Source organism: Chrysemys picta, chromosome 12 (assembly GCF_011386835.1).
Source record: "Chrysemys picta bellii isolate R12L10 chromosome 12, ASM1138683v2, whole genome shotgun sequence".
Taxonomy (NCBI): Eukaryota; Metazoa; Chordata; order Testudines; family Emydidae; genus Chrysemys; species Chrysemys picta.
In genome coordinates this window covers 15616326-15637554 of record NC_088802.1, presented here as the reverse complement: position 1 = coordinate 15637554, position 21229 = coordinate 15616326, and the positions used below count along the sequence as shown (strand labels likewise).

The following is a 21229-nucleotide window of genomic DNA, read 5'->3' as shown; positions in this document are numbered from 1 at the left end:
TCTTCCTCTTCCTCGTCTGACTCAATTGAGAATGATTCTGGTGCATCAGGAACCGGCAGTCCTTCTCCGTGGGGTACTGGGCGTATAGCTGATGGAATGTTTGGATAATGCACAGTCCACTTTTTCTTCTTTGACACACCTTTCCCAACTGGAGGCACCATGCAGAAGTAACAATTGCTGGTATGATCTGTTGGCTCTCTCCAAATCATTGGCACTGCAAAAAGCATAGATTTCCTTTTCCTGTTCAACCACTGGCGAAGATTTGTTGCACAAGTGTTGCAGCATATGGGTGGGGCCCACCTCTTGTCCTGATCTCCAATTTTGCAGCCAAAATAAAGGGGATAGGCTTTCTTAACCATAGTGGTTATACTGCGCTTTTGTGATGCAAAAGTCACTTCACTACAAACATAGCAGAAGTTATCTGCACTGTTCACACAAGTACGAGGCATCTCTGCTCACTTTGGCTAAACAGAAATGTGTCCCTTTGCAAAATCAAACACTGACAAATAAGAGAGCACGACACTGTATGACTTCTAGAGCTGATATAGGGCAATTTGTTCAGCAGAGTGATGTAAGCTTCGTTATGATTGCATCATCCATGACTTCTAGGAATAACATGATGCAATTCATATCATGTATGACGCAATACCAGCTTCAGATTGCATCATTCATTGTTTTGCCTAAAAGGCAAGTACTGTCCAAACCCAGTCATAGATTTATTCATAGATCCAGTCAAAGATGTATTTTAGTCATTTCTGGTTTAAATTGAGATCTCTTCCCTTTATAACTCACTTATCCTCCGCCATTCCCAAGTCAAGGGTCGTATATACTGACCCAATAGCATATCTTGAAAACTAGAGCCAATCAACAATTTTAAGCATCATTTTCATTCTCAGTGACCCAGAATTAGTAAAGTTTGACTACATTTATTTCAGAAGCATTTTGGCTGTAGAGCAGTGTTATGGGACACTGTAGGATTATCACAAGTTCATTTATTTTTTCTGTAGGTTTGGGCTCTGCTCCTGTCATCTCTGTGGAGGGACATCAGGATGGAGGGATTCAGGTTATATGTCGATCATCTGGATGGTACCCAAAGCCCGAGGTGCTGTTGAGAGATCTCCAGGGTCAGAATTTACCATCAACCTCTGAAAACATATCCCAAGAGGCCAATGACCTGTTTCAAACAGTGATTGCCACTGTTATAACAGAAGAGTCCAACCAGAAAGTGTCCTGCTGTGTCAGGAACCCGCGACTCAACCAGGAGAGAGAGTCAGCGATTTCCATAGCAGGTCAGTGCCCGTCCATACCACACGTGGATAGACTGAGACGCTGCAGACATGGGCAGAGAGTTTTTTATCATTGTGTCTCCTGTTTATTGGCCTGGACCTTCAATGTGCTGAGCATGTCTTGGAAAGTCCTGAGCAACCTCTCAAGTCTCTTTGACTCTAGTAGGAGCTGAAGGTGTTTAGCACCTTACAAGCTGGGATGCCATGGGCCAGGTTTTCATAAGAGCTCAGCACCCAGCAAACATCGTTCTTCTCAATTGGGGGTGTGGGCGGGGAGAGGATGGAATTCTCCTTTGATCTTGTGCTGTAGTGAGGACTGTGTCGGAACTGCAAGCTGTCACTCTCAATTTAAGAGTGGGGGTTGGGGTGCAGGTTTTCCAGGTCCTGTTTGCAGGCTAGTGGGCTCTGCAGCAAAGCGAGCAGAATCAGAGTTTGTCTACAGGAACAGTTAGTTTGTGGCAAGGTGTAAATCTGCCTCACTGTAGCCTGGTGCGCACTGTCTGTGTGGACCCTGCTACATGCACTAACAATTCCATAGTGCACTTTGATCTACCCTGCTTTGAAATGGGAACAATTCGAAGTGCACCAGGAAACTTTTAGTGTGGTGTAGCAGGATCCACACAGCCTGTTAGTGTGCAGCAAGCTAGTGCAAGGTAGATTTACACCCCAGCCTGCCGCGCACTAACTGTTCCTATAGATGAGCCAAGTTGAAGCAGGGTGAGGTGAGTTGTGCCCGCTGGCTTAGGGAGCAGCCCCTCTCTCTGTTGTGGGTTCTTGTGTAGGGTTACCATACGTCCGGTTTTTCCCGGACATGTCCGGCTTTTTGGTAATCAAACCCCCGTCCAGGGGGAACTGGCAAAAAGCCGAACATGTCCGGGAAAAATACCACCGGCCGGGCACTTCCCCTCCCGGGCTCCGTCGGCGGCGGCTGCTGTGCTCCCTACCCTGACTCTTCTGCTCTGTTTTAAGCCGAGCTGCCCGAGTGCTACCGGCTTCGGGCAGCCCCCATGCCTCCGGACCCTGTGCCCCCGGAGCCCGGGAGGGGAAGTGCCCGGCCGGCGGCGCAGGGTCCGGAGGCATGGGGGCTGCCCGAAGCCCGAGCGCTCGGGCAGCTCGGCTCTTAAACAGAGCCGAAGAGTCAGGGAGCAGCAGCAGTTGCCGGAGCCCACTGTAAGGCAAGCCAGGGATGCCGGCAAAGCTGGGAGTACAATGCGCCGCTGATTGCACAGGTGGGGGGCAGCGCTGGGGGAGCTGCTCCGGGGAGTCACCAAGAAGCACTGACTGCAGTGGGAGAGAAGGGGAGGGCAGTGTAAAAAAGGCAGGAGTGTGCAGAGGGATCGGAGCTCTGGCTGCGATGGGTATCGGGCTGCCTTGCCTGCAAGTGGATCGGAGCACCTGGGGCTGGGGTGTGCTGTATGGCACTCAGCTCCCCATTTGTGATGAGACACAGCAGTGTGGTGGATCACTGCGAAATACCTGCCCAATCAGAGCTGCGGGGGCAGGGCTTTTCCCAGCCAATGGTAGCCACTGAGCTTGGCTTGTGGCAGGCCCAGCACGTGGAGACCCTGGTTGCCCCTGATCCTAGGAGCAAACACAATGCCAAAACGAAAGTGTAAATTCACTGCAGAACTAAAGACGAAGTTCCCATGTTTTCGAAGTGGTAGAGATGAATGGGAAGCTGAGTGCATGGTATGTAGACCTGGTACTTACATCTCTGTGAAAAATAAAGGTGCTAATGATTTACAAACTCATGTGGACTCAGACAAGCACAAAAAAGCAGTTCAAGGAGAGAGCTCATCAACAAAATTGACAGATTATTTTGTAAAACCAGGCAGCGAATCAGAGGATGCTGTTACTGCAGCAGAGGGTGCGTTTGCATTTCACACTGTTAAGCATCATAATAGCTTTAAGTCAATGGATTGCACATCTGTCTTGTTGAAGAAGACATTCCCTGATTCTGAAGTGGCACGGAAATTTTCAAGTGGTAGAACCAAGACAGAAGCAATTGTTATCTCTGTGCTTGCACCGCATTCTGTTGATGTTGTTCTGAAAACGTTTGAAGAAAATGACATAGCTTACTGTGGAGTTGCTACAGATGGAAGCAATCACGGTTCAGTGAAAATATTTCCAGTAATTATTCAGTATTTCAACTGAAAGAATGGCGGTTTGCAGTCAAAATTGATTGAGGTCCAGAACACACCTAATGAGACTGCCTACACAATTGCTCATTACATAAAAGAAACGCTTGAAAAAAAATGGTTTGTTTGAGAAGTGCATTGCATTTACAGGTGACAACTGCAATACAATGTTTGGAGGACTCCGGCGTGATGAAGATGGAAAGAACGTGTTTGCAAACTTAAAGAAGTTGTTGCAGAAGAGAACATTAATTGGTGTGGATTGCCCAGCACACATTTTGAACAACTGTGTTCACCATGCAGCAGAAAGAATGAACATTGACATTGAGAACATTATTTTTAAAATTTACCAGTACTTTCATATCTACACTGTCCAAACTGAGCGGCTGAAGGAGTACTGTGAGTTTGTTGATGTTGAATACAGAAAGCTGCTTTCTCATAGCAAGACACGATGGCTGTCATTATTTCCAGGCATTACAAGGCTGATACAGATGTTTCCGGCATTGAAGTCGTTTTTTTTTTGTCACAGGACAAACCACCCATAGTGCTTAAGACATTTTTTGAATATGAATTAAGTGAGATTTACCTCTGGCACATGCATTCACTCATGAGTGTATTCCAAACTTACATCCAAGAAATCGAAAGGGAAAGTAATTCTGTCGTGGAAGTGCTGAACAGTTTGAACTCGGTTCAGACTATCCTTCTTGAACGCAAGACTCACAACTTTATGTCCCTGAAAGTTAAGGGACTACTGGCACAAAAGCGCATGGAAGGAATTGATGAAGAGTGTGACAAATTCTGTGCTGAAGTTAATATGTACAGCAGATGCTTAGAATATTTGGAGATGTGGCTTAGACCCCTGGAAGACTTCTCTTGTTTCAGGTGGATTACCCTGAGTGAGACACCGAATTGGAGTGATGTGGAACCTTGTATCAAGTACCTGACCGATAAGGGGATGCAAATTGATGACGTGAAGTGTTTTGATCAGTTCAGCAACCTGAAGAAGTTTACAGAAAGTTGCAACAGTGATGAAGAGTTCAGTAATTTGCTAGCACACCAGAAGTGGACCAAATATTTTGAGAAATCCAAAAACATTGAGTGTCATTCAGAACTGTTAAAGATTGCACAGTTCTTCTTTGCTATTCCTTCTCACAATGCAAATGTAGAGCAAATTTTTTCACTGCTGCAAAGCCAGTGGACAAAGGAAAGGACCAACTTGAATGTTGAGTCGTTGAAAGGAATTCTACTTGTACAGTACAACTTCAGACAAACTTCTTGTAAAGACTTTCATGCCTTCTTAAAGAGCAATCAACCACTGCTTAAAAAAATTGTGATCTGCAGAGAAGTATGCGTGGGCACATGAGGAGAAAGAAAACTGAAGAACTGGTGAGAGGAAAGGACTCACTACGTATAAAGAATTACATCCGGGAGGAATTTTTAAATAGCTCAAAATGTCTGGGATTTTACCAGGCGGGGAGGAGAACTGGGTGCTCCAAGACATCTGGGGAGCTGGGAAACAGAACAGTGTGAGCTGCGTGTCCTGACTGCTCCCGAAAACTGAGCGCCGGGGCAGATCCTCCACTGGTGTAAACTGAGCAGCTTAATTAAAGTCATGGGAGTCTACACTAGTGGAGTGCCTGACTCTAGAATTGGTGCAGCTGTTCCACATGGCTGGGAGGGAGGAGGGGGAATGCGGGGCGCTCAGGGGAGGGGGCGGAGTTGGGGCAGGGACTTTGGGGAAGGGGTTGGAATGGGGGCAGGGAAGGGGCAGAGTTGGGCAGGGGCGGGGGTGGGGGAAGGGGCAGGAAGGGGCGGAGTTGGGGCGGGGGCGGGGCCCCGTGGAGTGTCCTCTTTTTTCAATGTTCAAATATGGTAACCCTATTCTTGTGTGTTAAGATTATGGATTCTAAGAAATAAAGTCATGTTACTCTGCAATCTCCCAACAGGAGTATTTATGTTTGTAGCTAACATCTCTGTGTGTGCTTGAACATCACAGTCAGTAGGCCTGGGGGAGGGAATTCTCCTCTGTTCTAAGTGAGAGCTGCTGGGTGCTGAGTGTTTATGAAAATCTGGCTAAAAAAGTCATTTTTCCCAAACAGCAGAAGAGACCCCTGGGTATGGTCTGAGCATTGCTACTTAGATTACATCTGAAAATACCAGCAATAAAAGTTCAGGCCCAAAATATGCAGAAACAAAATCTTACCTAAGAGCATCTTAATTTTTAGGGGGAAAAGGTTGTGATTTTATGTATTATCTGCCAAATAACTTGGTTAATACCGAACGAATATTTCATCTACATAATAAAAATGTTGCATTTGTAAAGCACTGTTCATCTGAGATCTCAAAGTGCTGGTTAGTCTATGATATGCCCAGTATTACCTGACTGTTGTGTTCACGGCATACACACCGAGAGTTGAAAACAAAACATAAATACTCTTCCTGTAAGGCTGCAATGTCACACTGCTTTATTTCTAAGAATCCAGAACACACCAGAGCCAAATACAGAGAGAAAAAAAAAAACAGGCTGCTCCCTAAGGCAGAGAACCAGAACTCAGCGCACCTTGCTCTAGGCTGGCTCTTTGCAGAGTGACTTCAGAGGACCCAGATGCACACTCCCTACAGAGCCCCCTAGCCTGCAAGCGGCACCAAGAAACTCCTCTGTATTTAAAGTGTTAGTTCATAATTTTTACAGTTTTCAATACACCAATCACTTAACAAGGACTCTCTAGTCAGCCTTTGCTCCAAGGCCCAGGGAAGAGGACTCTAGAGGAATTTTTACTCTAAATTTCCAGGCTCAAGTTTTGTTTTTATTAAAATTCTGTATTAACATATCTTGGGCCTGACTCTCTTGTGTAACTGAACCCCAGTGAGCACAGGAGAGTCGGGGGTGTCAGGTCACAACTCTCTGATTCTGAGGGCCAGTCTGCACTGGATGCAGCCTTGGCATCACTTAGAGCAGCCTAGGACAGGGGTAATCAATTATTGTTTGTCAAGGTCCAAATTTCTTGGTCAAGGTGTAGTCAAAGTCCAGACTCCAGTGAAAATAATAAAAAAAAATAACAATGATAATAATAAATAAATAAAAAGATTCCAGGGTCCATTCAAAAACATCTGGTAGCCAAAATTTGGCCCTCAGTCCACCTACTGACTACCCTGACCTGGGGAATGCTTGAACTAATGTCAGTGGGAGGTAGGTGTAGCATAGCAGAGTCCCCCCCACCCCCTCCCATTAATTAACCATGTTCAGTAACCAGGCTGGGACTTTCATTGGTTTAAATAATAAAGCACAGAGGAGCCACATCTCACTGTGTATTTCCCTGTGAGACTCTTTTAACTAGTCACAGAGTCACCATTATCACAGTGTCCTGCCTTCATTCTGCGCGTTTGCTCCCAAATCAATGGCACTTTCTCTTGCAGAGCTGTTTTTCCCGAAGGTCAATCCCTGGATGGTGACTCTATGGGTGATCCTGGCTCTCCTGGCTGTTCTCATCCCCCTGGCCAGTTACTGCGTCTGGAGGCAACACAGAGCGAAAGGTGAAGTAACGAGAGGGGGGAACTTGGTGAGAGAGAGACAGAGCCATTTAAAAACAAAACCAAAAGGAGTGATAAAGGCATTGAGGGGCTTTGATTCAATGTTTGGAGGAGTTTCAGGCAATGGGAGCTGGGCTGAGGGTGAGGGGGGAGCTGAATGAATTATGACTTCACATGTGAACCGAGAAGTGTCAAGTGGTTGTTGGATCTCACTCAGGGATCCCAGTCAAAGTGATTCTGAACTGTTCCATGGGGATCAGCCTGGCTCCGTTTGAAACACCCATGTGGGGCTCAGTGAGCTGGGCTTGGAGCTCCAACATATGGCACTTGGCTGCTTGCAGGATAAACAGAAAGCAAAGTAGGAGAAGAGGGGTTTATTACGGCCCAATTCTGCCCCCTACTCTGTGCTTGCAAGTAGGAGCTGTGGATGGGTGAAGTAGTGGCTGTGCAAATGGAAAGGTTAGCAATTTAGCTACACTAAGATTTGGGGTATGTCTACACTACGGGATTATTCCGATTTTACAGAAACCGGTTTTTGGCAACAGATTGTATAAATTCGAATGTATGCAGCCACACTAAGCACATTAATTCGGCGGTGTGCATCCATGTACCAAGGCTAGCGTCGATTTCCGGAGCGTTGCACTGTGGGTAGCTATCCCATAGCTTCCCATAGTTCCCGCAGTCTCCTCCACCCATTGGAATTCTGGGTTGAGATCCCAATGCCTGATGGGGCCAAAAACATTGTCGCAGGTGGTTCTGGGTACATCCTCCCCCTCCCTCCGGGAAAGCAATGGCAGACAACTGTTTCGCGCCTTTTTCCTGGGTGAACAGTGCAGATGCCATACCACGGCAAGCATGGAGCCCGCTCAGCTCAAGACAGCAGTCATGAACATTGTAAACACCTCGCGTCCGTGCAGTTTATGCTGAACCAGAACCTGCAAAACCAGGCAAGGAGGAGGCAGTGACTGCAGCACGGCGACGAGAGTGATGAGGACATGGACACGGAATTCTATCAAACCGCGGGCCCCGGCGCTTTGGAGATCATGCTGTTAATGGGGCAGGTTCTAGCCATGGAACGCCGATTCTGGGCCCGGGAAACAAGCACAGACTGGTGGGACCGCATAGTGTTGCAGGTGTGGGATGATTCCCAGTGGCTGCGAAACTTTCGCATGCGTAAGGGCACTTTCATGGAACTTTGTGACTTGCTTTCCCCTGCCCTGACGCGCCAGAATACCAAGATGAGAGCAGCCCTCACAGTTGAGAAGCGAGTGGAGATAGCCCTGTGGAAGCTTGCAATGCCAGACAGCTACCGGTCAGTCGGGAATCAATTTGGAGTGGGCAAATCTACTGTGGGGGCTGCTGTGATGCAAGTAGCCAAAGCAATCACTGAGCTGCTGCTACCAAAGGTAGTGACTCCGGGAAACGTGCAGGTCATAGTGGATGGCTTTGCTGCAATGGGATTCCCTAACTGTGGTGGGGCAATAGACGGAACCCATATCCCTATCTTGGCACCGGAGCATCAGGGCAGCTAGTACATAAACCGCAAGGGGTACTTTTCAATGGTGCTGCAAGCACTGGTGGATCACAAGGGACGTTTCAGCAACATCAACGTGGGCTGGCCGGGAAGGGTTCATGACGCTCGCGTCTTCAGGAACACTACTCTGTTTAAACGGCTGCAGCAAGGGACTTACTTCCCAGACCAGAAAATAACCGTTGGGGATGTTGAAATGCCAATAGTTATCCTTAGGGACCCCACCTACCCCTTAATGCCATGGCTCATGAAGCCATACACAGGCAGCCTGGACAGGAGTCAGGAGCTGTTCAACTACAGGCTGAGCAAGTGCAGAATGGTGGTAGAATGTGCATTTGGATGTTTAAAAGGTCGCTGGCGCACTTTACTGACTCGCTCAGACCTCAGCCAAACCAATATTTCCATTGTTATTGCTGCTTGCTGTGTGCTCCACAATCTCTGTGAGAGTAAGGGGGAGACCTTTATGGTGGGGTGGGAGTCTGAGGCAAATCACCTGGCCACTGATTATGCGCAGCCAGACACCAGGGCGATTAGAGCACACCAGGAAGTGCTGCGCATCAGGGAAGCTTTGAAAACCAGTTTCATGACTAGCCAGGCTATCATGTGAAAGTTCTGTTTTTTTCTCCTTGATGAAAACCCACCCCCTTGATTGACTATTTCTCGGTAAGCAACCCACCCTCCCCCTTCAATCCCAGCTTGCTTTCAAAGGAAATAAAGTCACTATCGTTTAAAAATCATGAATTCTTTATTAATTGATTATAAAAAGAGGGAGAGAACTGACAAGGTAGTCCAGGTGGGGTTTGGAAAGAGGATAGGAGGGAAGGAAAAGGCCACTAAAAAAGTTCAATATAATGACAGCCTTTTGGTTGGGCTGTCCTCTGGGGTGGAGTGGGATGGTGCACGGAGCTTCCCCCCCCCCCCCCCGCGTTCTTACACGTCTGGGTGAGGAGGCTATGGAACATGGTGAGGGGGGAGGGTGGTTATACAGCGGCTGCAGTAGCACTCTGTGCTCCTGCTGTCGTTTCTGAAGCTCCACCAGACGCCGGAGCATGTCTGTTTGATCACGCAGCAGCCCCAGCGTTGCAGCCTGCCACCTCTCATCTTGAGCGTCCCTCCTCTCATCTCGAGCGTCCCTCCTCTCATCTCGAGCGTCCCTCATGGCCTCACGTTCACTGGCATCTTTCTTGTACTTTGCTACCGTGTCCTTCCACTCATTCAGATGAGCTCTTTCATTGCTGGTGGATTCCATGATTTCCAAGAACATTTCGTCTCGCGTCCTTTTCTCTCGGCGCCTTATCTGAGATAGCCTTCGGGACGGAGGAAGGAGGCTTGAAAAATTTGCAGTTGCGGGAGGGAGGGAAAAAAGGTAAAGTATTTTAAAAGATACATTTTACAGAACAAGGCTTATATTCTTTCACGGTAAACAACACTATTCACATTACATAGTACATGTGATTTTGGTACAAGGTCGCATTTTGCATATTAATATTGAGTGCCTGCGGCTTTGGTGTTAGAGAGCACAGACGCAGTTCCGGGCAACAGAATTCAGCTTGCATGCGGCCATGGTAAGCCATTGTCTTTCGGCTTCTGCAGCTTTCCTACAAGCAGCGCCCGCCTTTCCCACATACCAAGCAAAGCCCGTTGAGTGCTGCAGGTTTCCTCTTAACGTGCAGCTGCAGCAGAAACCAAACTAATTCCCCCACATCCAATTCTCTGGGATGATCGCTTTATCCCTCCTCCCCCCACCGTATGGCAGGTATCAGGGAAGATCCCTGCAGAAACCAAACTAACCCCCCCCCATCATTTTAGCCCTCCCCCCACTGTGCGGCTGGTATCAGGGAAGATCCCTGCTAGCCAAACGCGAAAAGCTCAGCGCCAATGATCCCCCTTCCTCCCCCCCCACCCCCGCTTGGCAAACTGCAGGGAAGGATTTCTTTTCAGCCAGAGGCAAACAGCCCAGTAGGAACGGCCACCTCTGTCCCCTATTAAATTCCCGTATTTCAACCAGGTTACCATGAACGATATCACTCTCCTTAGGATAACACAGCGAGATAAAGAACGGATGTTGCTTGAATGCCAGCAAACACCGGGACCATACGCTGCCAGGCTTTGTCATGCAATGATACCAGATTACTTGCTACTAGCATGGCGTGGTCAAGTGTCCTACCATGGAGGACGGAATAAGGCTGCACTGCCAAGAAACCTTGTGGCAAGGCTTTTGGAGTACCTCCAGGAGAGCTTCATGGAGATGTCCCTGGAGGATTTCCGCTCCATCCCCAGACACGTTAACAGACTTTTCCAGTAGCTGTACTGGCCGCAAATGCATCCCAAGTCCTCAGGGCAAATTAATCATTAAAAAACGCTTGCTTTTAAACAATGTTTTATATTTACAAAGGTACACTCACCGGAGGTCCCTTCCATGGCCTCATTGTCTGGGGGTTGGGAGGGTGCTTCAGTCAGGCTGAGAAAAAGATCCTGGCTGTTGGGGAGAACGGAGTGTTGGGTGCTCTCCACAAGCTCATCGTCATCCTCCTCCTCCTCCTCCTCTTCCCCGTCCGCAGAATCCTCAGGTATGGCTGAGATTACCCCTGCCTCGGAATCCACGGTCAGAGGTGGAGTAGTGGTGGCGGCCCCCTCTAGAATTGCATGCACCTCAGCGTAGAAGTGTCATGTCTGCGGCTGTGACCCGGAGCGACCGTTTGCCTTCTTTGTTTTTTGATACGCTTGTCTGAGCTCCTTAACTTTCACGCGGAACTGTAGTGAGTCCCTATTGTGGCCTTTCTCCATCATGCCCTTGGAGATTTTTTCAAATGTTTTGGCATTCCGTCTTTTGGAACGAAGTTCTGCTAGCACAGAATCCTCTCCCCATATGGCGATCAGATCCAGAACCTCCTGTATGGTCCACGCTGGTTCTCTTTTTCGATTCTCGGACTGCATGGTTACCTGTGCTGATGAGCTCTGCATGGTCACCTGTGCTCTCTATGCTGGGCAAACAGGAAATGAAATTCAAAAGTTCACGGGGCTTTTCCTGTCTACCTGGCCAGTGCATCCGAGTTCAGATTGCTGTCCAGAGCTGTCACAATGGTGCACTGTGGGATAGCTCCCGGAGGCCAATACCGTTGAATTGCGGCCACACTAACCCTAATTCGAAATGGCAATACCGATTTCAGCGCTACTCCCCTCGTCGGGGAGGAGTACAGATATCGATATTAAGTGCCCTTTACATCGAAGTAAAGGGCTTCGTTGTGTGGACGGGTGCAGGGTTAATTTGGATTAACGCTGCTAAATTCGAGATAAACTCCGAGTGTAGACCAGGCCTTGCTCAGCCTGAGATCCTGCTACAGGACCAGGGCAGTGAACTTTCTATTGTAGTAGAAGTGCTCAGCTGTAGTTTTTTCTCTGGTCACAAAGGGGAGATATTGGCCTTCAGTGATCTGTGAGTGTATAGGGAGCTGAGGGTTTCAAAGCTGCCAAAGGGGTCTGAATGCTAAATTTTTGTTTAAATGAATGGGCACCGAGTGTGCAAACCTGCAAGGCTGCTGTGAAAGTCCCACCCAGAGGGTTTTCTTGCCTGAAGAGCTGTGAACTTTATGTAGAAATTTGCAAGTGTTGGAAGAATTGGGAAGGGGAAATGTCTGTTCAAATGATTTCCCAGTGGGATGGAAGCAGGTAATTCAGAGAAGCAGAGAGGAGCTGTGCTGTTTACTTGTGAAAGTTGGAACGGGGTATTGTACCTTCAGAACTGTCACCACTAGGTGTGAATTGGTTAGTTCCTGGCTTTAACAGATACATTATGTGGGTCGAGTCCACATTTAGGTGACAGGGATTCACTCATTTTGAGTTGTATGTAAAGTTTGTCTGTGTGCCCAGAGAGAGCTATGCTGGGCTCATTTCCAAACACGAAACAATCAACTGTCACTGCCTTGTTCCCTGGGCCTTTTAGAGAATTCTCCGCACCAGCTGCACTGGTGAGCTGTGGCTGGGATGCTGTAATAACACAAACACACTCAGGATTTGCACGGCTGGTCTGAGACGCTGCTCACACTGGGCACAAGATGCTCTCGCTCAGGCTGTGCTCAGCAGTGACTGGCAGACATGACGCGACCTCCATTTCCAGCAGTGTTGGTACCCAGGGCTGACACCAAATGGATGAGCTCCACGTGGGAAAGAGCTGATCTTAGAGGCGATGCCTGTAGGGGCCCATCCACACCCCCCTCCCTGGCTCATGCTGACCTGAGCACCCAGCTAAAGAAAGACACCTCCACCCTATTCTTAGCTAGGGAACCACCCAACTAATAGGCCTTACAGGGAGCTATTCCCATGTGTCACTAGGATCAGGGGACAGGCACCACCCACAAACTCAGGAGCTGGCCTAGGAAGGGGGTGCACGGACCGTCACAGATGAACCTATTAGTGTCTCTCCATTAGTTTCTCTATTGCATAACTACAGCAGAGCTTCATAAACAATAACAGGAACTTCACCATAAACATGATGGAATGAAATCTCACCTCTCCCTCTTTTCTCCCCCTAGAGACGCTGCGATCTGAACTGGAGCGAGAGAAAGGTCAGTGTCTGGGCCAGTTACATTAACTGATGTAAGGGTTATTCCCATAAATGTGACAGGGGACTCTCACCTCTCCCCCTCTTCTCCCCCCAGAGCAGTGGTTTTCAACCTGTGAACCACAGACCCCATCAGGTTTGCAGACTATGTCTAACATTTCCAAAGGGGTCTGAACCACCATTCAAAATTTTGTAGGCGTCTGCAAATGAAAAAAAGGTTGAAAACCACTGCCCTAGAAATGCTGTGATCTGAACTGTAAAGCGAGAAGGGTCAGTGTCTGGGGCCAATGGGGTGGCGTAAAGATTACATGAGAATGTTTCCCAAAAATGTGGCGGATCAGTAAACTGGAGATTACCAGGCAGATGAGACATTTGGAATGAAGCTAAAAGGAGGCTTTGACTTAGGCTTTGTCCACACTACACAGCTTTTAACGACACAGCCATGCCGCTAAAAGGCGCGTAGTGTAGCCGCTGTTTGTCGGTGGGAGAGAGCTCTCCCACGGCCAAAAATCTTCCACCCCTAATGAGCGGCCTTAGCTTTATCAGCAGGAGAGCTCTCCTGCAGACAAAGCGTTGCTCACACCAACGTTTTTCGCTGGCAAAACGTTTGTCTTTCGTGTGTGTGTGTTTTTTAACAACTCTGAACTACAGAAGTTTTGTCATTCAGTTGCCAGTAAGACAAAGCCTTAGTGTAAAGATCATCACAGGACGGGGATTCCCTCCCTTGCCCTGGGGACCCGGCTGTGCCTGGAGGCCCATGGGAAGTGATGGCTCAGGCTGCGGCTATGGACTGAGTGGGCTGCAGCACCTGAAGTGGGGGCACAGCAGAGCAATGGGGGGATGGGTGGGAAATGAGCAGAGCCCCCATTTCAGCAGGGGTGGTGGGGGGAAGGTATTTGCACAGAGACAATTCAGATGGGGTGGGAGGGGGCTACACGTGTGTTGTGGAGAAAGTACAAAACACATGTGGGTTGGAACAATTACAAATAACGTGCTGGTGTTTGAATGGGTGATGGGGAATGTCTCCGACTTGTCACCAGAGCCCAAGCAGTGAGCTCAGGGCTGCTTGTGCTGACACAGACGGGCTCTGAAGGGGAAGGGGCCAATTGTCCTAAAACCCCATGGAAATTACAGACACAACACCCTGAGCCCAGGCCCTGAGTCGCCCTAGACAAGCTGGGCCAGGGGCCAGGGTTATTGCTGGGGACTGTTAGACGTGTCCAGTGTTTAACAGAATCCCACACATGGGATCCCCTCCCACCCTCCCCCATGTCCTGGCTTTTCATGGCCATGTAACATGAGAAGGGACAGGATTTCACTCTCAGTGACTGTGTGTGTGTGTGTGTGTGTGTGTGTGTGTGTGTGTGTGTGTGTGTTCTGGTATCAAGGAGACATTTGATACTGGGAGGAAGGAGGCGGAATGTATCTTCTCTCTTCCCGCCCTGTTTTACCCTGCACAGAAGTCACCCTGTATTTGGATGGAGGTGGGGGGGGGGCTTGAATTCACTGTTCCTCACCCAAACAACCTTTGAAGACAGGTAGCTGCCCCAGTGCCCCTCTCCCCAGTATCTGCCCTTTCATCCAGCTGTGAGGGAGAAGCACAGAAGTTGGATATTTCTGTTAAAATAATCAGCAGTGAGCTAATTGCAAATGGTGACAATTAAATTGTCATGGATCAGGTTTAAGTGTCACCATCCCAACCCCATTGTGCTGAGTGTGAGCAGCAAAGAGCGCTGCCTGCAGACTCAGGCAGATCGCACTGGGCTAGAGCACTGCTTACACCCAGGTCACTTGCTCAATGCTACCTTCATACCCAGAAAGGCTGGGCACGTTTTAATACATGGAGGGTGAGATTTTTCACTCCCATCTCAACGCCGTTATGTTAGTAAAAGGACCAGAGCAGCATAAAAGGGCTCCAGAAGGCCTGTATCCAGCTGGGGGAGGATTCCTCCAGTGCAGGCAGTGCAGAGAACAGCTGCAGGCTGCCCTCTGAGGACCCACTTACAAACCCTATTGTAGGGGTGTCTGGGAGAAGGGACTGGGAACAAGAGGGATATGTCAGGGCGGAGCCACAGTGCACAGACCTGCAGAGATTCTGGGCCGTGCTGCTGCCCATATGCACCCAGGGAAAGGCTGCTGGAACTAAAGGTATAAGCTAAACTAGAAAAACTCACTCTCATTACGGAATAACAGCGCTGACATGGGCGTTATACCGGTGTAACAAGAGCGGTTTAAATTCCCACCTTACCATGTACTGGTGTAACCTTCCCATGCAGACAAGCCCTGAGTTACAGAGGGGGCTGCTTTGGCATCCAGAGCACCCAGGATCTGGGGATGTGGAGTTTGTGGTAAAAGCCACAGTCGCCCTCACCTTAAACCCTAACCCTGAGGTCACTGCCCCAGCCTGTATCCTAAGGGATCAAACGGTGAGTTAAGTGGAAATCAGGCTGTTACCAATTTCCAGTTTTCACCAAAATCCGGAGGGGTCTGCCCATTGATAGCTAGAACATGCCTTGTAACGCTGCAATTGATTGGACGTGGTTATGAAAAGTGATCCCATTCCAGACAGATAGAAACACCATCGAGTTCAGTGTGGGGCCTCAGCCAGAGGGGAAAGGAGACAGCCATTTACTCAGCGTTTTACCTGCACGAGGCCTTGTGTCCCCAGTATAACGCTGGCAGTGGGAATAGCTAGAGGCAGAGCCCCCCTGTGTGTGTTCTACTTTCTACCAGTAGAAAAATGACTCCTATGAGTTTGCAATACTTATAGATAAATCTTCTACCTTGTAACCCACCTCTCCTGTTCTTCACTTCCAGCGGCGCATCATGCAGAGAAAGGTAAAGTCCCTTTGTTCATTGCAATGGGAGGGGAGGGGAATCTCAAACTTTGCAACAAGTTTCATAGACCCCTGATGCAGGTATTGAGAGCTTGCACTGTAAACAGAAAGTCAGTTTGGTTTGTGTGGTGCACAGAGAAGCTCGGCTCCTTGTCCCTCACACTCGGGACACGGAATGAACAGACCCAAACCCCACTCACTGAACTCACAGGGGTTTATTGCTCCCACACAGCTGGGGGAGGGAGCGGGTTTGGTTCACTATGCGTGTAGCCAGCACTGTGCCCAGGCTGTGAGCTGGCTGTAGTCGTTAGCACTCGCGGTGTGATCTGTCAGGCAGAAGATGGCAGGGACATGGTGGCTGATGATGTCCTCATGCTGCTTGCTACACTGTCACTCTGCGCATCTGTTCTCCTGTGCCATTGGTTGTGGGCTCCACCCCCCTCCCACCCAGTCCCTTCACCCCAATGATAGAGTAATCTGCTCCCAGGGAGAGTTCCCTTGAATTCCTCCTGACCCCCGTCAGTGTTTTGGTTTGTGCCCTGAAGCTGGAGGGGGTTTCTCTTCCTTCCAGAATGCTTGTGTTTTTGAAAATTATCACAACTCTGGATATTTTCATTTCTCTATCAGTTCATGGGCCTTTCTGAATCCTATGTCTATTTGGGGTTTTTGATTGCTTGTCCGTTTTGTTTTAACCCTACTCACTGTAAAACTGCATGTTCTGATTAGCCATATAAATGTCCTTTAATTTTATTTCTGTTAAACTCTTGACCTCAATGCTATCTTGTGGCAAGGAGGTCCACGGGCTAATTATGCATCATGTAAACCATATTATTTCCTCTTATAGTTTGAAATTTGCTACCTTTCAATTTAGTTGAGTATCCTCTTGTTCTAGTAGTAGGAGGGAAGGTAGGGCTGAGAACCCAATTTCTCTCTCTCCCACTCACTGTTTTCTATTTCTCTGTCAAGTCTCCTATCGAAACTAAAATGTCCCATCTCTTTCAACCACTTTTTATATGGCTTTGCCTTCAGGGCTCTAATCATTATTATTGCCCGTCTCAGTAACATCCTTTCTGAGATAGGGCGACCAGTACAGGTGAGGATGTATATAAGTGTGATTTTCATTCCTGTTCTTTGTGCATCTTGACATTCATTCTTTAAATACCGCTGCACATTGAGCAGAGCTCTTCACAGAGGTGTCCACAGTGATGCCCAAGTCTTTTTCCTGAGTATTTTAAAGCCAATAACCTGCATGCCTAGGTCTAATTATTCGTGTAATGTGCATTACCTCACATTGATCATCACTGAATTTCATCAACCATCATGTTGTTCAAACTTGGTCCCTCTGAAATAACTCAGACTTCTTTGGTAACCTAAATCATTGTTTATCATCTGCAAATTTTGCCACTTTAGGACTTATCCTTTCCAAGTCACTGATAAATAGCACAGGGGTTCTCAAACTTCATTGCACCGCAACCCCCTTCTGACAACAAAAATGACCCCAGGATGGGGGAACGAAGCCTGAGCCTGCCTGAGCCCCACCCCCTGGGTGGGGGGCCAGGGCCAAAGCTGAAGCCCAAGGGCTTCCGTCCCAGACGGGGGCCTGTAATCTGAGCCCCAGTGCCCAGGGCTGAAGCCCTCAGGCTTCAGCTTCAGCCCCGAGTGGTGAGGCTCAGACTTCAGCCCCAGACCCCAGCAAGTCTAAACCAGCCCTGACCCACAGTTTGAGAACCGCTGAAATAAACTAAACACCAGTCCTAATACATGACTTTGAGGCACCCCACTGCTAACCTTTTTCCATATGAAAATTGACCATTTATTCCTGCTCTTTGTTTTCTCTCATTTAGTGGGTTTTTAATCCAGGACAATACTTTACCCCTCACCCCATGAAGACTTTGGCTATGTCTGCACTACAGAGCTTCTAACGCTACAGCTGTACCGATGCAGCCGCACCACTGTAAGATCTCTAGTGGAGCCACTCTGAACCGACGGGAGAGAGTTCTCCCATCGGCATAATGATTCACCTCCAGCGGGCGGTGGTAGCTATGTGGGCAGGAGAGTTTCTCCCACCGGCATAGCACTGTGCACACTAACACTTATGTCAGTGTAACTTATTTTGCTCAGGGGGTGGAATATTCACACCTCTGAGGGCAGGTCTTCACTACAGGGGGGGGTCGATTTAAGATACTCAAATTCAGCTATGCGAATAGCGTAGCTGAATTCGACGTATCAGAGCCGACTTACCCCGCTGTGAGAACGGCGGCAAAATTGACCTCCATGGCTCCCCGTCGACGGCGCTTACTCCCACCTCTACTGGTGGAGTAAGAGTGTCAATTCGGGGATCGATTGTCACGTCCCAACGAGACGCGATAATTCGATCCCCGAGAGATCGATTTCTACCCGCCTATTCAGGTGACATAAGTTTTGCAGACATAAGTGGTAGTGTGGACAGCCTTAGTTTCCTTAATAACCTTTTGTGAGGAACTCTTTCAAAGTCTTTTATGCCATCATCAATTATGCCATTGGGTTCTCCTTTGTGTCATACTGTTCTGACATACTCACTGGCATTGAATAGATTAGTGAGACACAACCTAGTCTATTCTAGGAATTTATATTGGCATAGCTATATTTTTCTGAAGTCTGAATCCACACCCCTGAGAGATGTAGTTTATAATTACCAAGCTAACGCCTGGTGTAGACAGTGCTAGGTCGACGGAAGAATGAATCTAGCTACTGACTCTGGGGGAGGTAGGTTACCTGTGACGATGGGAGAATCCCCACCCTCAGCATAGGGAGTGTCGATGCTGAAGCCCCACAGCAGCAGTGGTGCAGCTGCACTGCTGTAGGGGTTTAAGTGTAGACATACCCCCAGTTTTCTTTTCCAGCTGTGCTAGTTGGACTTTTCCCCACCATTCTCATACAGCTGATTTAGAATTCTGGTTTAGTTCTTGTTTCAGCCAGTTTACCAGGCCTTGACGTAAGGCTCACTGGGCCGTAACACTCAGAATTACTCCGGCCAAATTTTTAAAGCTGGGGACAACATTCCCAACCCTCTGAATCTCCGGAAGTGTAGCTGATTTTAATGAGTGATGCGTATGATTGTTAGCAGCTCAGCCATATCGCTCTGACGTCATTTCAGAACTCTTGGGCGTTTGGCACCTGGCAGGGATCTACACTGCTCTTGGTGGCTGCTGGCTCTTTAACTTATCAGTTGTTCCAATATCTCCTCTTCACTCCTCAATCCCTGATATTCAGTTCATGAACAGAGCAGCTCCAGGGCAGGTCCCTCCCCAACATTCTCTGGGGTGAAAATTGATGCAAAGAAATCAGCCCGTCTCTCAGCATTGTCCTTACCCTTCCCAATTGCTCCCTTTCCCCCCTGCTGATCCAGGGGACCCATCGATTCTCTCACAGGCTTCCTGATTCTGCTGGACTGAAATAATTCCCTGGTATATGTTTTATATCTCTGGCTGTTCACTCTGCTAATTCCATTTAGCCTCCTAATTCCCATCATGCACTTCACCCGATGTACTGCATGCTCCTTTCTGCTGACATCACAGGGTTAATATTTTCCACTTGCTGAGGGATCCCTGTTTGGCTCTAACACCTCTTGCACCTGGCCAGGTGGGGTTACAATATTCCTCCCCTTGCTAATTCCTTCGCTGCTCAGGAGGTGCCAGGCTCTGGTTGCTGACGTAGCCTCTGGGCTGAGTCTAAGGATTGTAACTTCCCTGCTTTAAAGTCTTTTTGACTCACTTCTCTTCTGCCAGATAATGTGATAATTTAGGGTGCCCAGAGAGCAAGTGTGAAAAATCAGGACAGGGGATGGGGGGTAATAGGCGCCTATATAAGACAAAGCCCCAAATATCGGGACTGTCCCTATAAAATCAGGACATCTGGTCATTTTATGTGATATTGACTCATTTCTCTTTGTTTTATTTTTAGACAAACTCCAGGCTGAGCTCAGTAAGTTCCATTCCCCCTAGTATCACCCTGTGTGACATTGTCTCCTGCTCAGCGTGTCGGTGTTCAGGGATGTTCTCACCCCTCTGTCTGTGTTTGGTTGCAGGGTGGAGAAGTGCCCAGCTCTATGCAGGTACTGTACATACCGCTGATATTTTATCCATGCTGAGACCCACCTCCCCCTGGGAGCTCTCTGCTCCTTTCCTTGCACAAAGCATTTTCCTATGACATTCAATAGGCTAGAAACAGCAATATCACTGGGGTGGATGGAAAGGGGCAGGCAAAACCCCAGGTTTATTGCAGAGCAGGGACATGCCCCCTTTTGGAAAGGGCTGATTGGTGAGGGAATACTGCTCCCTGGTGTCACCTTTCCAGGGCGGTACCTGGGCTCTGCAGGATGGACATTCTTATCTGGCCTCATTTGCACTGAACTGTTCAGCTCTCTCTTCCCAGCAGCAGGGTTTCTATGCTCAGACCGGGCTTTAGCCCACAATTTCCTTCTAGCGTAACAGGACCAGACAGGAGCTGTTCCGTGTCTGGATTTGGGGTGAGTGAGGCCCTGTCCCCACTGCAAGGGCAGACAGGTTTTTATAACCAGCTTGTGACGCTCCCCTGACCCAGTTGCAACAAATTGTGCCCACGCGGCAGCTTTTCGACCTCACAGCTGAACTGTGTGTGTGTGTTTGCTCCCAGCCTGCTGCCTGACTGTGTGCACGCCCTGGTGCATGCTGGGAGAGTCTGGGCAGCTCCAGCAGGGATCAGGGAGCCCAGGGGACATGCACACACATTGCAGCACCACTGGCCCAGGGGTCCATGCACTCTGGGGTATCCTACCACATAGAGCTGGGAGGGAGGGGGGCACCCAGGGCAGTTACACAAACAACACTGGGGTTCCTGTTAGGGACACCACCTCTGAGGTGCAACAAAACAGGAAATCTGCCTGCTTCATGTACACCACCTGTCCCCTCACCCGGGCACTGTCTCCCCATCCGAATCCTGGGAGAGGGCACCAGCCCCCAGAGGCTCCTGCTCCTGGACTGCCCCAAATACCAACCTCACCCAGCGGGACATGGTACCAGATCTACCTCACTGCCCCTGGCGGTGACTCCCACAGCTGGTACCTGCACAGTGTTGACTGGGCCCTGCTGGCCCTGAGCTCCGGATCTCACTCACTGCTCCAAGCTGCCCCCTGTCTGCAGCTCCCAGACACTCTATATCCAGTATCAGAGGGGTAGCCGTGTTAGTCTGGATCTGTAAAAAGCAACAGAGAGTCCCGTGGCACCTATACCAGAGCTGCCTTTGTATAGTCACCAACACCTCGCAGCCCCCGCTACTGCCACCGACACACCTGGGACTTGTCATGTCCTGGGCAGACTCACAGATTTCCC

The 21229-nt window shown here is 48.8% G+C and overlaps 1 protein-coding gene across 1 annotated transcript in view; it reads left to right on the top strand.

The window, feature by feature from the left end:
- LOC101931954 (butyrophilin subfamily 1 member A1) overlaps nucleotides 1–21229 on the top strand; it is a 59414-nt gene that overhangs the window by 29961 nt on the left and 8224 nt on the right. The window contains 7 exon segments of the mRNA XM_065565096.1: nucleotides 1008–1289; nucleotides 6839–6955; nucleotides 13016–13048; nucleotides 13282–13314; nucleotides 15862–15882; nucleotides 19824–19844; nucleotides 19948–19974. Coding sequence (XP_065421168.1) covers nucleotides 1008–1289; nucleotides 6839–6955; nucleotides 13016–13048; nucleotides 13282–13314; nucleotides 15862–15882; nucleotides 19824–19844; nucleotides 19948–19974 — 534 coding nt within the window.